Source organism: Drosophila montana, unplaced genomic scaffold, assembly GCF_035044405.1.
Source record: "Drosophila montana isolate Dmon_TW-CO22-7 unplaced genomic scaffold, ASM3504440v1 contig_3200_1, whole genome shotgun sequence".
Taxonomy (NCBI): domain Eukaryota; kingdom Metazoa; phylum Arthropoda; class Insecta; order Diptera; family Drosophilidae; genus Drosophila; species Drosophila montana.
Window position 1 is genome coordinate 6750792 of NW_026998080.1, and position 15209 is coordinate 6766000.

General features: G+C 41.0%; 2 protein-coding genes across 4 annotated transcripts in view; one reads left to right on the forward strand and one right to left on the reverse strand.

Annotated features, from left to right (window-relative positions):
- Positions 1-15209, forward strand: part of LOC135432060 (probable G-protein coupled receptor CG31760) — a 58349-nt gene that overhangs the window by 22963 nt on the left and 20177 nt on the right. For 2 of the 3 annotated variants that reach the window (XM_064687523.1, XM_064687521.1), the window contains exons 3-4: positions 5696-6003; positions 13341-13515. In XM_064687523.1, coding sequence (XP_064543593.1) covers positions 5696-6003; positions 13341-13515 — 483 coding nt within the window. Of the gene's footprint in view, positions 1-5695; positions 6004-13167; positions 13269-13340; positions 13516-15209 lie in introns of those variants that run through there. The other variant, XM_064687524.1, reaches the window with a different exon arrangement.
- On the reverse strand, positions 10685-12034 carry Or59b (Odorant receptor 59b). The gene is made up of 3 exons (XM_064688038.1): positions 11262-12034; positions 10839-11196; positions 10685-10769 (listed from the first exon to the last, which is right to left on the reverse strand). Exons 1-3 carry the CDS (start codon positions 12032-12034, stop codon positions 10701-10703), a joined length of 1200 nt encoding a protein of 399 aa, XP_064544108.1. The 3' UTR covers positions 10685-10700.

Sequence of the window (15209 nt, forward strand, 5' to 3'; positions counted from 1 at the left end):
TGCGGTGTCTGCGGTTGCTGTGGCAACTGCGCCGACGAGCCTTGGGCATAGTGAGCCTTATCCACTGAGCTGGTGGCGCGGTCCCTTTTCCAGTTGTTTGGCTTGCCTAAGCGAGTCTGACTTTGACTGTGCCGATGCAAATGCAAGTGTAAATGTTTTGCCTTTTGTTGCATGCAGCGCCAGTCGGCATCAACATCAACATCAACGTCAACGTATCCAACATTCGCTGTCAGCTGCATGCTTTATGCTGTCTCTCATTTTGTTGTTGCAACATATGTGGCCATAACTTAACAGCTTAACAAACTTGTCGGCCAACCAGGCAGCTGGCAAGCGCATCGCTGTCCCACTCGGCGTATGCGTAACAATTTAAGTCAAACCGCCGCAGCCGCCGTGTTGGCAAGTCTATTTTTACGCAATAAAAACGTTGCCGTTTTTGCAGTTAATCCGCAGCCAAGGAGCCGCTAAGCAGACCGAGTCGAAAAGTCATAGACTTGCGCCGCATTGTGGCACCAAAGTTTCACGGAGCAGCCCACACACGCACAGACACCAACACACACACATACACGCACAAATAATCATTATGGCCGCGTCGAGCTGCGTTCTGCTGCTGGGCTTTGGCAAAGAATATCAAAAGAAACTTTTGGCCAAAATGCTTGCCAAGTTTTTCGGTTGTTTTTGTTGTTTTTGTTGCTGCGCCGCGGCAATAATAATCATCTGGCGCGAGCTAAGAAGTTGCCAAACTTGAAAGCAATTAACGGACTAAATCAAAAAAACATTTCTCACAAAAAGCCAAAGCACAAAAGAAATACAAAAAAATTCAACGCAAATGGGCGTTGCCTGCTTGTGACTTTCACTTCGTGTATGTATGAGTGAGTGTGTATGAGAGTGGGTGTGTGTGTGTAGCGTATGTGTGTGTGTCGAGTGTGTCCTTGTGGCTTGCATAAACATGTCAACAGCAACTGCCTCCACCTCTGATTCATTTAGCCACTTACTTAGCTCTCAAACGGCAACAGCCGTAACCATCGACCCCGGAGTCAAGTGAAACCCATTTTTAATTAATTAAACTCCACCCTCCTCTGCTAATTGATACACACACATACATATATTGTATGAATATGGGATATGCCCAACCCTGAAAAGGATAACTTCTCACAGTATCAGATACATTTGCTCCGACCACATCAATAATAATTGATTTATTAATTATTAATGCTATAAGTACAGCATTTAGTTTCAATACAGGTAATTCAAACTTTACGATGAGTGGGGCTCATAATTGAGAATAATTGCGGATGCATTTTATGGGAAATCGAAGCTGCATAAAGTATTTTAGTTGCATTTACATATCAATTTCTTTGGAAAACTATGGCAGTTCAAGTTTCAGTAAGTTTTCAGCATGAATTTAAGAAGAACTTAATTTAATAATTAGATATGCAGTCCTTGGAAAATGATTTGAAATGCAAGATGTTAGGAACAGTTTCAAAGTATATGAGTAAATATTGCGAATTCTAGAAATGCGGCTCGCACTCTTACACCATTACTTCGTACAGCGCAAGCCAGATGTACTTTCCAAGTATCTTGAGCTTTAAGAGCTTTTTGAAGTTTCCGTATTGATAAAAAAAAAGTTGACGATCTCTTGCATCAAATCACATTCGCATCAGATACGCTTTATCTGCGCGTGGCTGGCATTTCTTATTTGATCATTTAATTATTTCCTAATTAAAATTGATAAAGGCCATGGTCTTCATGGGCGAAAATAAATATTTGCATATGCCAGCCAGCCAGGCCAACAAAAGCCGAGAAATTTAAGACAAAAGGCGTTTCCAGCCAAAAAGGTCGAAACGATAAGCGGACAGGCATCGACAGCCAGGCGAGGCAATTTCAATGCCCAGCTCCCCTTGTTCCTGCCGAGCTGCTCTGATCCTTGCAAGTGGCACGGCAGACGTTGCAGGCCAACAAGCGCAACGGTGTGCTTTGAATAATTAAACTAAAGCATTTCGCTTTCAATTAAAACGTGGACGTCAAGCGTCGACACACACACACAAACACAAACACACACACACACGCACGAGCTGGGTCTGTAAGGTGCTTGAGCAATGGCCAAGGACACGTCAGAGAGTGTCCTTGCAGAAGTTGGAGTTTGTATGCTTGCGTGCGTCTGTGTCTGTATTTGCATGCTGAAAATGGCCTGCAGCCCGGGGCTGGGTTTGATTTTAATTTTTTTGCTTTGGCTTGTTTTATTATTGTTTTTGTTGATTCGAGCGTCAATTGTTTGGAGATTGGGGATTGCGCTCCGGTACCTTTTTAACGATTTAATTTGCCAATTTTGCTTTTGGCTTGCCGTCCTTGCACATAATTAATTGGTTTTAACGAATAAGTTGATGTAATAGAAATAATTTAATGAAATTCAAAACATGATGCGCAAACATTGCCATGTTTTCGCTGCTTTTTTATTTATTTCTTTTTGACTTTTTATTTGCATTTTTTGCTGATCCGAAGGCAATTCAATATCTAAACTGCGGCTCAAAGCGGCCCTGGCATCAGCTTTAAGGCAAATTGGCATTTGTAAATTATATTCGCATTGTAGGCCCAGTTTCAGTTGCGTCAGGATTCTGTGTCAGCTGCTTGTCGGCCTTCTCAAGTCAAATAAAAAGCGGCTTAAATGCCTACTGCTTCTGCTCACATTGTTGTGGGCTGTTGCCAACAGCCTCCCCTACTTATCCCAGCTTTCACAAGTTTGTAATATGTATTTTAACTCTTGGAGATGGTGTGTTCGGCAACGGCAACGGCAACGGCTGCGGACACCATATGCAAAACAAATAAGCAACATGGCCCGCGGCTCATGGCGGCTTAGGCGCCATTTTGACTGTCAGAGGGATTCACAAGACGCATACACAAGTGGGAGAGTCTTTTTTTTTTTTTTTTCGGGGGGCTCTACAGTGATGAAAGCCATGAAAAGCGCCGGGCAAAGCAGATAGCTGATAAAGAGCCCCTATTATCGGTTTTGCTAGCTGCTGGTCAATGTTAATTAAACGTCAGCGTCTTTTCAAGCAAACAGCAACAGCAAAAGTTGCGGCTGCTTTGTGTAATTACACTCTTCACAGACACGAAAGCTGGTCATTAAAAATACTGGCTGCTTCAGTGCAGCATAGTGTACCATATGCTGTGCCCACAACAAGAGAGAGAGAGAGAGAGAGAGAGAGGCAAAGGCATTCTTCACCCTGCACTCACAGTGTTACTTTCTCATGAGTGCACTGACAGGAACAACAACAGCTTTGACACTTCGGCTGTCCGTCTGTCTGTCTGTCTGTCTAAATACCTGGTTGGTAGACGCACCTGCAGCTTACTGCTTGTTTTGCCCTTTCAACACTTAAGTGAGGAGAAGTGTCTTTAACACACATTTCACAAATTCTAGCAAGGGTTGGCAGAAGAGGCGAATCGGCTGTGGTGCGTAATTGCACAGCTGCAGTTACTTAGGTCTTGCCACAATTTGAGCATATGCAAGCGAAGAGTTCAAGTGGTCTGGCAGAGAACACTAGTTAAGAGAGACAAATAGAGACAGAGAAAGCTAGAGAGAGAGAGAGAGAGAGAGAGAGAGAGAGAGAGGGAGAGAAAGAGTCACTATCATGCTGCTGTTCAGTTATTTGTGTACAGCTAATTAAACATTTCCAGCCACACACCGAGTGCTGTGCTCTAGTCAGCTCATATGTCGTCGCAGCGATTGCGCGGACCCACATCCATTATATACTTATCACAGTAGCTGTTCTCAATGGCCGTAAATTATGTGTGAGAGCCAAAAAGCAGACCCAATATTGTTGCATAGTCAGCATTTGCCTCAGCAACATCATCATCGGCATCGTCATTAGCCGGGCTCAAGTTTTTTTGTGTTTAGCCTGCGAGCGACTTTTCAGCCATGACGGTGGGCTGGTCGAATGACAAAATGCCGCTGACATTTACAAATGAACCTTGCAACAGATCGACTAATTAATGAGCCACGCCCCTAGCTAGCGAGCGTGTCAAAATCATACAAGAATTGGGCGACTCTGTTCAGTCGATTGGAAAATAAGGTCTGCGAAAACTCGAGGGACAAAGCAGCTCCCAAACTTTTTACATATGTTTATTAAAACTTTGGACGCTCTTTGGCCCCAGTGGATGTGTTTTCCTAGCCCCGCTTTCCAGGTGTTTGACTTACTGGCAGATATATGTGGCTATCTAAATAAATCGGCCACAGCTGCTTCTGAGGCCCCAAAAGAATTTGCTGTCGAAAAATAATGTTTAATAATTTAATTCATTCAACCCATATTTCTGTCAAGTGAAATAACGGTTTTAATATGTTTTGGGATTTCAAATACTCTGTTAAGCTAATCTGCCTGTCAAAATTTAGCAAGCAGTTCATCCATCAAATTCTTCACTTTATGGAAATAATTTGTTGTCATCTTGTGTTGTATTATTCATGGGACAGCATGAAACGAATTTGGTTAAACAAATAAGTTGGCATGTAATTGTTGGCTCTCGTCGACTAGGAAATACCCTGCGTATAATTAAATGTAGTGATCAAAATTCGGAAAAACACACTGGAAATTTGTACAAAATTGTTTGCGCTTTAAAGTCTAAGTTTTTGAAAAGTATTTGGAAGAGATTCAAGGCGAATGAAATTAAATTATAATTGGAATGTTAATTTTAGAGGGCAGCTGATAGTCGATTTCCTGATTATGTCCCAATCAAAATTACCAATTGATTATCCGTCCATGTTCATATCGATTTTTACATAATATAGTAGAGCTCATTTCGCAGTTAGTTCCAATTCTTAAATGGCGCCAGCTGGCTTGCTTTATATAAGTATAACCTCTTGGCTGCTTTCAAGCAAACAAATTTATATTCATAATATCAGAATTTTAGCCTTGACCATTTGACAATTTAATGGCGAGTTTTGTACACAAACTGAATGAAGAAATCAAGGCGAGACAAAAATTGGTGGCCACAGGAACCGCTGGGGGGTGCGACATCCTGTGGTTTTTGTTGTTGCCCCGAGGCAAATGTTATGTTAAAGCGACATTTTAATTAATACCGTCCAAGAGGTCGGGGCTACAAGGAGACAGGGCCCGGGGCAGGGATTCGCACTGGCAGGCGGTTAGTTTGGCGACGGGCGGCCCAGGCGTAAGGCACTTAAGGCACAGTCTTGAACGCAATATTCTCGTTTACTTTTACAAGCAAATACACGCACACAAACACACAGAGAGAGAGTGAGAGAGAGGGGGGAATTTTGCAACAGCTAGAGAGCTGAGACCGCACAATAGCCGTAGCCGGCAGCAAGGAGCGCTTCGAGCACTTGAGCACAGCTTGAAGCAGCATAATGCGCTGCGCCTATAAGTGCACTTGTGTTTGTGCCCATGGGCTGGCCCGGCCGGGCCCTGCAGCTGGGGGAGCGATTCGTGGTATTCGAGTCAGTGGGACAGTTCGGGGCAGCGCTATAAAAATATAAATGACAGGCCGCGCAAAATAAGTGGAAGCCCGGCAAACAATAACAAGTCTTGTGCCAACCACCCAGCCAGCCACCCACTAAATCTGTGAACTGCGCCACTTTTGGCGTGCTTAAACCTCTATTATATTCCATGGATTTTTAATGCAATTTCCGCTTGAAATGTGGCCCGCTCGTAAATTCAACTGCTTTCTCGTTTTATTTGTTTAACTGCAGAATCTTCAAGACGACGGCACATTCGGTGCAGGAGGATGTCAACCTGCTGCACGCCTCGGTCCTGTCCATGGTGGAGTTTGACGATGATATATTCGCGGCGGGCAATTGCTTTGATTGGAACGAGCATCCAGCGCAGCCGGGACTATTCTGCCCGTTTGCGTATCGACTGCCGCCACCGAATCTGGGCGCCATATTTGCCAAAGATCTGGCCATGGAGTATCATTATCTGGGCAACACATCCGAATGGTTCTTTCTCGCACGCAAGAACGCCGAGAAGGTGATAGCACGCAACGAGCAATACCTGAAATGTAAGTAGCTTCTGATTTATGCACCCTCTGCGGACTGGCGCAGGGGGGGAGCCCGGTTGTTTGCCATTGCCAGCTTATTTATGCGCCGATAGCTCTTTGTGTATGGCATTGAATATTTATATTTGCTGCGTGCTTTAATCTGTGACTTCATTAGTCACTGTCCAGACGACATCAGGGACATTTAGCCAAGACGCCAAGGGAGCCACCAGGCCATAAAAGAGAGCTACTGCGACTGTTACTGCTGCTGCTGCTGCTGCTGCTTCTGCCTAATTGCGATGCCGTCGCTACCCAGTTAGAGTCGCATATTTTACTGTCGCTTTATCATTGCCAGTTGGGCAAATTTCTATCATAGCCCAACAATTAAGCAAATAAATAAGAAGAAAATGCCCGCATAGACTCGAAATACTATGTGCATATCTAGTATAGGGGAAGGCCACTTAAAATGTAAATGAATGGGCCCAAAAGTCTCGTACCCGTCACGCCTTTCTAATTAGTTGTGATTCTTGAATGTGCACCTGGGACCGAGCTGAGCCATCCGAGCCGAAAATTGTCCAATTTACGCATGTACATATGTGTCGCACTTCCTTTTATTTTTCAACTGCATACCATTTAAGCAGAATTTAATACCAGCAACGACTCGATCTTTTGAAGTCGAGTCACGTTTGGCCACTTACTGAAAGTTAAAAACGGATTTCAATCAGTTGCTTTTAATGCAACAATTTTCTCGCATTACACTCAATTATGAGCGCCTGTTGCGTCCGTCGCCTCAATCAGTCAATCAGGCAGTCGGTCAGTTAATCCTTTTGTTTGTTTTACACTATACACACGCGCACAAACACAGACACACGCACACGCACACAGCTGTTAATGCATGTCGATGAGGCTTGCAAATTAAAGGTTACGTATACGCCACGTGTCGTGTTTGCCATGCGGGCTGCTCATGTTGGGCATATGCAAATTATTTGCCTGCTTGACTGCAGGCAAGCAAATAAACATATGTATATAGTGTAAAACGGGTGCTATTTGTGCACGCGAGCCCGACTATTACTTAACGATGGCAGCAGACAGACATTTTCCAGCTGCCCCAAAACAATTTCCATATGATCTACGCTCGATGGTGCACAAGCACACAAATGCCGAAATGACAAAAGGAATTGAAAGTAAACAAACACACGCTGCCGCTAAGGCTCCGCTGCATGCTAATGCCGTTTTTTTTTTTTGGAGCCTCCACAGATTGCAGCCTGCTTCCGGCAGGCAAACAAAAGCTGTGGCAGGCAACTATTTGCCACAGATAAAAATTCATTTGTTCCCTCCATTTGTTGGCTCGTCTGTTTGGCTACCGCTGCTCCGTGGGGGGTAATTGAAACCGAAAGCAAAATAACTCGCTGAAATATTATTTGTTGCCCAAATATTCAGCGCAAAGCCGTGCTGCATGTCGTCTACCCCTGTCGGCCTTGCTTGCCACAAAAATGTACTTTTTGCAACGGACGTTTCAGGAAATATTAAATATCACCTTGAATGGGTTGGATTCAAGCCCATATATCTTGTACTGTTTATCCTGTAAGGTATTTCATTTCAAAAGACAAAGCAAATACTGTCGCACTTTCCAATAGTGAAAAAGCGTGGTCTCATTTTTTATGTAGCCATATGCTTTTATTTATATAATCCCTATAAAAAGTCAGCGCTCAGCATAACAGTTTTTTACTTAAATACTGAAAGTATAACTGAAATAAACACAAATACAAAAGAGAATGAAAACGTGGAAAACGGAAGATGAAATACCCTTATGTACAGAAGCTAAAGATCCCGTAGATAAATAGTGAGGTGAATTGTGAATATCTCGAACACAGATATATGTTTAAAAAAAACCTTTGTGAACCGATTGTTCTCTGCAATGATACAGTGGTCGGATGTCAGATATGCCAAGTTAGCTTAAGACATCTAAAATAACAACAGAAAAACCGACAGCATGTTGATAGCTTTATCGATATATGTTAATCTATATCGAATCGGCTGCTGATACTCATCAAGCATATATATAGATATAGTTTATGGGTTTAAAGACAACATCTCCATTACACATTTCGTGACAGAACTATGATAAAGTATAAAAAGAAAACCAAATCATTTTTCATCCATTGATAGGGTGCTTGTGTTTGTGCATGCATGTGTATGTGCTTGTGTGCATGTGTGTGTGTCTGTGTTGACCACCATTTTGACAGCGGGTCATATATCTATGGCAACCGGCGAACTCGGTTCGTCGTCGTGGCTAGAATAAAACTTATTTGATAGATGCCTCACGGTATAGCCACAGCTCTGAACTATGATTTACGGTCAGACGCAACTATATATGTGTGTTTGTATATGTGTGCATGTGTGTCTGTGTGTCTATGTGGATAACAGGCATTTCGCAACAACTCAACCTCCAGAGCTCGCTAAATTGCGCCTTAAGGCCAGCATCGCTGCTGGAATATCTGCATAGTGCCGCTGACTTTCAATTTATATGCATTTACATATTTGAACTTGCCCCAGCCGCAGCCTAAGACTCTGCCACGGTCTCGTTCGCCTTGGTCCCCGGGCGTGCTCGTGGCCGCATTCAAGTTTGTCGGCAAAAGTTTGGCCTGGCGCAAAAGTGGCGCTGCGGCTGCACCATAAAATGCAAGCGGCAAGAAAGTTTATTAAATTTTCAGGGATTTTCTCACGCCAGCTGATAAATACATATATATATATATATATATATACATTTTTTGCAGGCACAACAAATTGCCGGCCAATTCAAGCGCAATTAATTTAATTATATTTTTGCGGTGTACACGATTGTTATACGAATCGTATTTTTTAAATAATTATCGAACGGAAAATTATGTCGCGCTTTCCACGCATACAAAATATAATGTGGCAACGTTTCCTTGATTTCATTTTTGCCATTACATAATTTATTTTATTTTTCGGCATGCTGGACAGCAATCAGCGCTAAATTGCGTAATTATTGCCAGAGTTGACTTAATGGCTTTATCAAAAGCAAATAAGAGACGCGTATCAATTAATTGTAATTATCAAAAAATCAAAATCAATTCCAAGCCAATGCACTCAATGTGCCATAATTATGGCGCCATAATCAACATTTTGTAACCAGCAAATGGCCAACTGCAAAACATTTTTTGAATTTGAATACAGCTATTACAGTGCGCGTCACTTGAATAGAGCCAGCACAGTACAAAATTAAAATATAATATATTAATGGAGCAACGAATAAATTCGAAACATCAGTTTTGTTGTTCTCTTTGTTTACTTTTCATAATGTTGCTCACGATGCGGTTGTTAATGCTGTTTAAAGCCTACAAAATAATTAATACGCATAAATTAAGCCATTTACATTTGTTATTCCGTATGAATTGATGGCGTAAAAAATCATAAAGATTATGACTAATTTATTTAAAGAGCACTTTAATGCTTGAGAAGATAAAATAGCATTGCAAACATTTGACAGACATACGACGTCACATGTCTTATGTTACATATACAGTTTTTTCTGATACGGACTGCAAATGCATTTTTAAAGCAGCTGCATTTATTTGATGCACGCGGGTGTGTATGTGTGTGAAAAACCACAAAAATATTTCATAATATTTGTATTTTGCTCGAACGCCGAATTGGCCATTGTTGTTGCTGCTGCCGTCAACGTGGCTGGTTCAGTTGTTACGCTACATATTTAAATGCATATGTATACACTTAAAAAAAGAATAGTTCTCAAATTTTAGAAAATTTGCCAACAAATGTAAACAGTCTGAATTTCAGAAAACAAATTTTTATAAATGTATTTTACATTAAGAAAACATGAACTTGAAAAATATCCTTTAGAAAAGGTTTTCTGCTTTTTTGTAGGATATATTTTCTATATTTTAAAAATCTTTTTTTTTGATTTATAAAATACGTTTTACTTTGCAGGCATTTGTTATGTAAATCGCTTTAGACATTCTAAAAAAAATATGGCGACTTGCTTAAGATCCTATTTTAAAGACGATTTCTGGCTGTTTGTTTTCTGAGTGGATAAACATACCATGCATATATATGTATATGTATATATAGATATGATATTTTTCGTGTCTACCCGTCACGTGTTTAACATAAAATTTAAATAAAAATCACATACAATATGTAAACAGTAATACGTATGTGCGTATTTCCTGCGAATGCTTCGTTCTCAAAAAGGAGACATCACTCCAACGGGCGCCTTTACTGTCTGCTCTTTTTATGTGCACTGATTATTTTCATGACATTGGTGGAGTACTCGTTGCTCGTGCTTGTTTTTCTTCTGCTTCTTGTAATTTCCGTCTGTTAACACAATTTGCAAATTTTTGCCGGCCCCCGCTGGGATTTGAGTTCCGTTCGCTTGCGGCTTTTCATTTCCATTACCATTTTGGGTCTCGCAATTGCAAAGCACAACTAAATCAGCCAAATCTTACGAGATAAACTATAACATATACAAATTCTATGCAAATGCCAGCCACAAAACAATGCCCACCCAAGAGGGTATGCGTATGTGTGTTACATTTTTTACTGAGGGGTCTGTGTTAGAGGCAATTGCAGACGAGCACTTGGCACGCGCCAGACTCGTTTAAGGGTGCAATAAATAAAGATGATAATTTACGTTAAAATAGAAAATGGGATAAGCCCTAATGCACAGTGGAACCTTTTTACTGAAACTGTTCGGCGAGATTCATTTGCCGCACTATGGTTATAATGCTGAATGCAAATTTGGCCACCTGCAAAAATGAGATTCGCAGGACCTTTGTAGTTTATTGCGAAATTTCTAATATCTCAGAAGTACTCACACTTATGTTGCTGTTCATTGAGATGGGAAAGATGCCGCCGGCTATAAAAATGATTGGCTGTTGTACGTGGTGCATGAAGTTAATCATGGTTGTTTTATAGCGCGGCTCTGAATCGATCCAATTGGATTGGAAAATCGTGTTGGCCAAGTCCTCGCTGTCGTCAATAAGTAAATTGCAGGTATAGCAGAAGGGAAACGTTTCTAGCAGAATCGTAATAACAAACAAAACGGAGCCGAAACCTTGCCAGAAGTTTGAGAAGAAGAATATGTTCATCAGGGTCAATCCCAATACCATGCCTATGAGCAGAAACTGCACAAATATCGTGCCATATATAATTGGACGTAGCTGATTGCAGCATCTAGCAGAGCAGATTTAGTTTGTCACATTGCTCAAGCACGAATCCTTCACAATTGACAGTCTCACCTGAGAACCAGTTTGTGGTCCATTATGCAATCGATTAGGTCCTCATAGTTCTCCCTCTCGGTCCGGGTTGGATTCCTACGCAAATTGCGTATGTGATCCTTAAGCACTTCCAAATGGGCGCGAAAGATGAGCGTAAACATCAGCGGATACGTGTCGGACAGTTGAGCTTGCAGCACGGCAAAGGACATGGTAAAATACTCAAGGATCGAGTGCATCCATAAGCTGAACGGGCCATCTCGCCAGTCCAAAAATGGAATATAGATGGCCCAGGGTGAAGTACCGCTCAGCACCATCGACAGGAATGTGGAGCCCGCAAAGCCGCAATAGATGAAAGTATAAATCAGAAAGGCATAATTGCAGCGCGCTACCACAGCGTGTATCTTCTTGCGATCATCATCGTTCAGCAAACGCTCATCCAGTCTGTCCAGCAAGATTTTTGTTTGGCTCAGACGCCGTAGGTAGCTGCACGTGACAAGCGACTTGGCCGAGGCACCGTACACATTAATGGCCAACTGCAATGAGGTGAAAAACTCACCGGGCTCAAAATTGCTGAACTCCCGCACATAGCTGATGACGAACGCGACAGGCAGATAGAACACTCCAAAGAAGTAGGTCACAAATGTCCAGACGAGATACACATACCGACCCTTGCCCGCCTTTGGTGGCAACCAGCCAATTATCCACATGCCCCTGTACATGTAGATGCAGCCATCCCGAGAGGCGACCCGCTCCGTCAGCGGAGCTGGTTTTATTAATTTGAATGTCGGGGCCATAGCAATTGCCAAAGACTTTTGTGTTGCGGCTAATCCCAGCACGCGGCTTTTATACAAGTATCAGGTGAAACAAGTTGGGCAGCTGCTCGATTCTCGCGACTGGCCGTTTGCTTGGCTCATATTAACAATTAATTGAACGTAAATGTTTCAATTGTAAATATTATTATTTCTCTGAAGCAAGTTTGGGTCAATATAATAAATAAGGAATGCTATTGATAATATTAAATCAACACCAGCATTCGCCAATTCACACTGCAAATTAATTATTACAAATTTAAAGCTGCACTTTCCAGCTTTCGTCTATAGATAATAAATGGGGCAAGTTCCAAGAATGGCCATCGGTTGGCAGTGTCTAGTTGATCAACAGGCAACTTGACTTGTCGCTTGGCATACAATTATGTTTTCTCAGAATTTTCAACTATGACAACCAGAATACTTTATACCGCTTACAGCAAAAGCCTTTCAACAGTAAATATTGTTGTGATTTTGTGGATTTTCGCTTCGACATTGCCAATTGAATGGGCTTCTAGGAAAACTGAAAACTAGCAAAAATTTACTTGGCGAAAATAAAATAAAGCTGACGCCATCAAAGAAATCGCTATTTACAATATGAATTCTTCAGGTATGCTATTAAGCTGGAAAAATGTGAATATATAGAATTCTATTAAAGATTCAAATTTTACGAATTTTAAGGAAAAATACGTTAGACAAATTGACAGCGGATTTATCAAGTCAAATTTAATAAAAAAAATAGGATTCTGTAGATAAACGAAAAAGTTACAGCTCATAAGCAATAAATTTCTTACCTCAAATTGTATTGTTTCTTTTGATGACAAGCACTAAACAATTGAATGATAAATAATTACAATATTCACTAAGTAGTTATTGGCAGATAGCTAAAATACATTTTGTAATCTGGGTGTGAAAAAATATTTATATTTTTTGCATGCCCTTCTATTTACGAGAAGCTGCAATTGTATATAAGAAGCTTTATTCCTTTATTCTACAATTTGTGCAACAAAATGTCAAATCTATTTTTAATGTAACTATTGTCATGTTTGGCTCAGCTCAGTAGCCCAGTCAGGGACTCTCAGCTTGGACTGCACTTATAAAGTCATTAGCTTATTCAGCAGGACAATGCGCTTATCGTTTGGACAGAAATGTTGCCGATGCCCTTGCATAATCGCATTACCCTAAGCCCGTGTCTAGTTGATGCATACTTGATCAGAATTTGGCATGTTTATCGATTATTTCAGTGAAAAAATTCTGTTATAAGTTTCCTTTTTGCTTTTCTTGTGCCTTGCAGCCTTCCACCTGTACTCGAACCGAACCGAGGAACGCGTCGAGGACGATACGCTGGCCGTCAAGTACGAGGATGGCCGATGGTCAAAGCCATATTACGACTGCGGCGGTGGCAACATTTGGATGCTAACGTACACGGTGCCATTCTTTGGCTATGAGAATGGCAGCTATCACTTCAAGTAAGTAGCAGCAGAAAAGTCTGAAACAATTGCTATACACAAATCGGAAAGCAGATCTCAAGGGAAATGCTAACCAAAGTGGGCTGAGTGTGGGTGAATGTGGGTGAATGTGTGTGGGTGTTGCCCAGTCTATAAATAATTCGCACAATAATCATTCAGAAATAAGAAATAATAGCTAACTACAGCAGGACGATGATTAAATACCCTTCAATATTTTAATACAAATGTTCTATTTCCCCAGCGATTGTTCTTATAAGAGCCACATAATAAAGTATCTAATTTCTAATAAAGACATGATAGAAAAATAGTGCATCTTCTAGGGCTGAAGATATCTTGAAACAAAAATAATTTTGCTTTACAATAACCAAATCTTTCCTATAGAAGATAAAACAGGCATCATATGATAAAGAAGTCGGACTCTGATAAGGCTCATCTATTAGCAGCACAGCTAAACTTATATATGCTGACATTTATCATTAAATATGTAGTAATATTGTGGTCCGCTCAAGCCGACATAAGAACTTCCAGCAAAAGAAGAATCGCCCTATTCAAAGCTTCACAAGAAATTGAGAAAAAGATTGAAAGAGGCAGCTGGACATGGTTCTAAGCATGAGTACTTATCAAGAATATATATATATACATATATTATTTTTTGGAATAAAATACGTCTCCCGTCTCGTTACACATTTCACCACAATATTATAAATACCTCAAGATGCGTATAAAAATTAAATGGTCTAAAAGTTGCCATTGCTCAGTTCTTCAAGACTTTGTTTTCGCTATTATTGTTTTGGCAGGCAGCATTTTTCCGCTGTCAGCTACAGTTGCAGCCACGAATAACAAAATATGAAATTTAATGTCCATTCCTTGCCAGAGCAGCTGAGCAGTTGAGCAGCTAAGCGGTCTCATTGTAGCTGAGAAGTGACCTGGTAGCAATAACAATGACTGCCACAGATCTTGCTTCCTATGCTGAACGTGCAGCATCCGGAGTGGCAGGCACTTTGGCGGACAGTTGAAAAAATTTCAATCACGCACCGGCAAACGGAATACGTTAACATGGACACTATACATACTTATGAAACTTTATGACGTGCTGCCCACACCAACATTCTACTTTTAACAAAATTTTGTCATTTTTTTGCTCGCTTTATATTCTTTTTGAACATAGTTCTCTTTGGGAAAACTTTCTCAATTGAATGTTATAGCAAAAGTTGGCAAACTGTGGGAAAAGTCACAATTGGGTAGGAGTCAAGGAAGTTACACAATTTAATGAAAATTTCATTGATGTTTGTCGGAGACGGTTGGCCAAATCAATAAATTTGAAACATTTGGCTTTTTTTAAGGGGCCACTTTGGGAATGAAGAGTGCACTTTGAGCATATTTAATTAATTCACTTGGCTGACAGGCGACTGCGACGTGATGTGAGCAGACAATACAAAAAGCTGCCTCCTTTCGGCGTCCTTTCATTAAATTTGTTAAATCAGCTGTAAGTGTGAGTTGCTTTATTAGAAATATTTGCGAGCCAAAAATCCCTTAAAGGAACTAAGCACACGGCTTTTACCATAAACAAGGCCATTGGACGAGCAAAACACCACAACAATATCAACTAAAACAACTGAAACTACAAATAAAAATGTGTACAAGTGCTCTGGACAGTAATGATCGACTAGGCGATACCCTGCACCGATTAGACA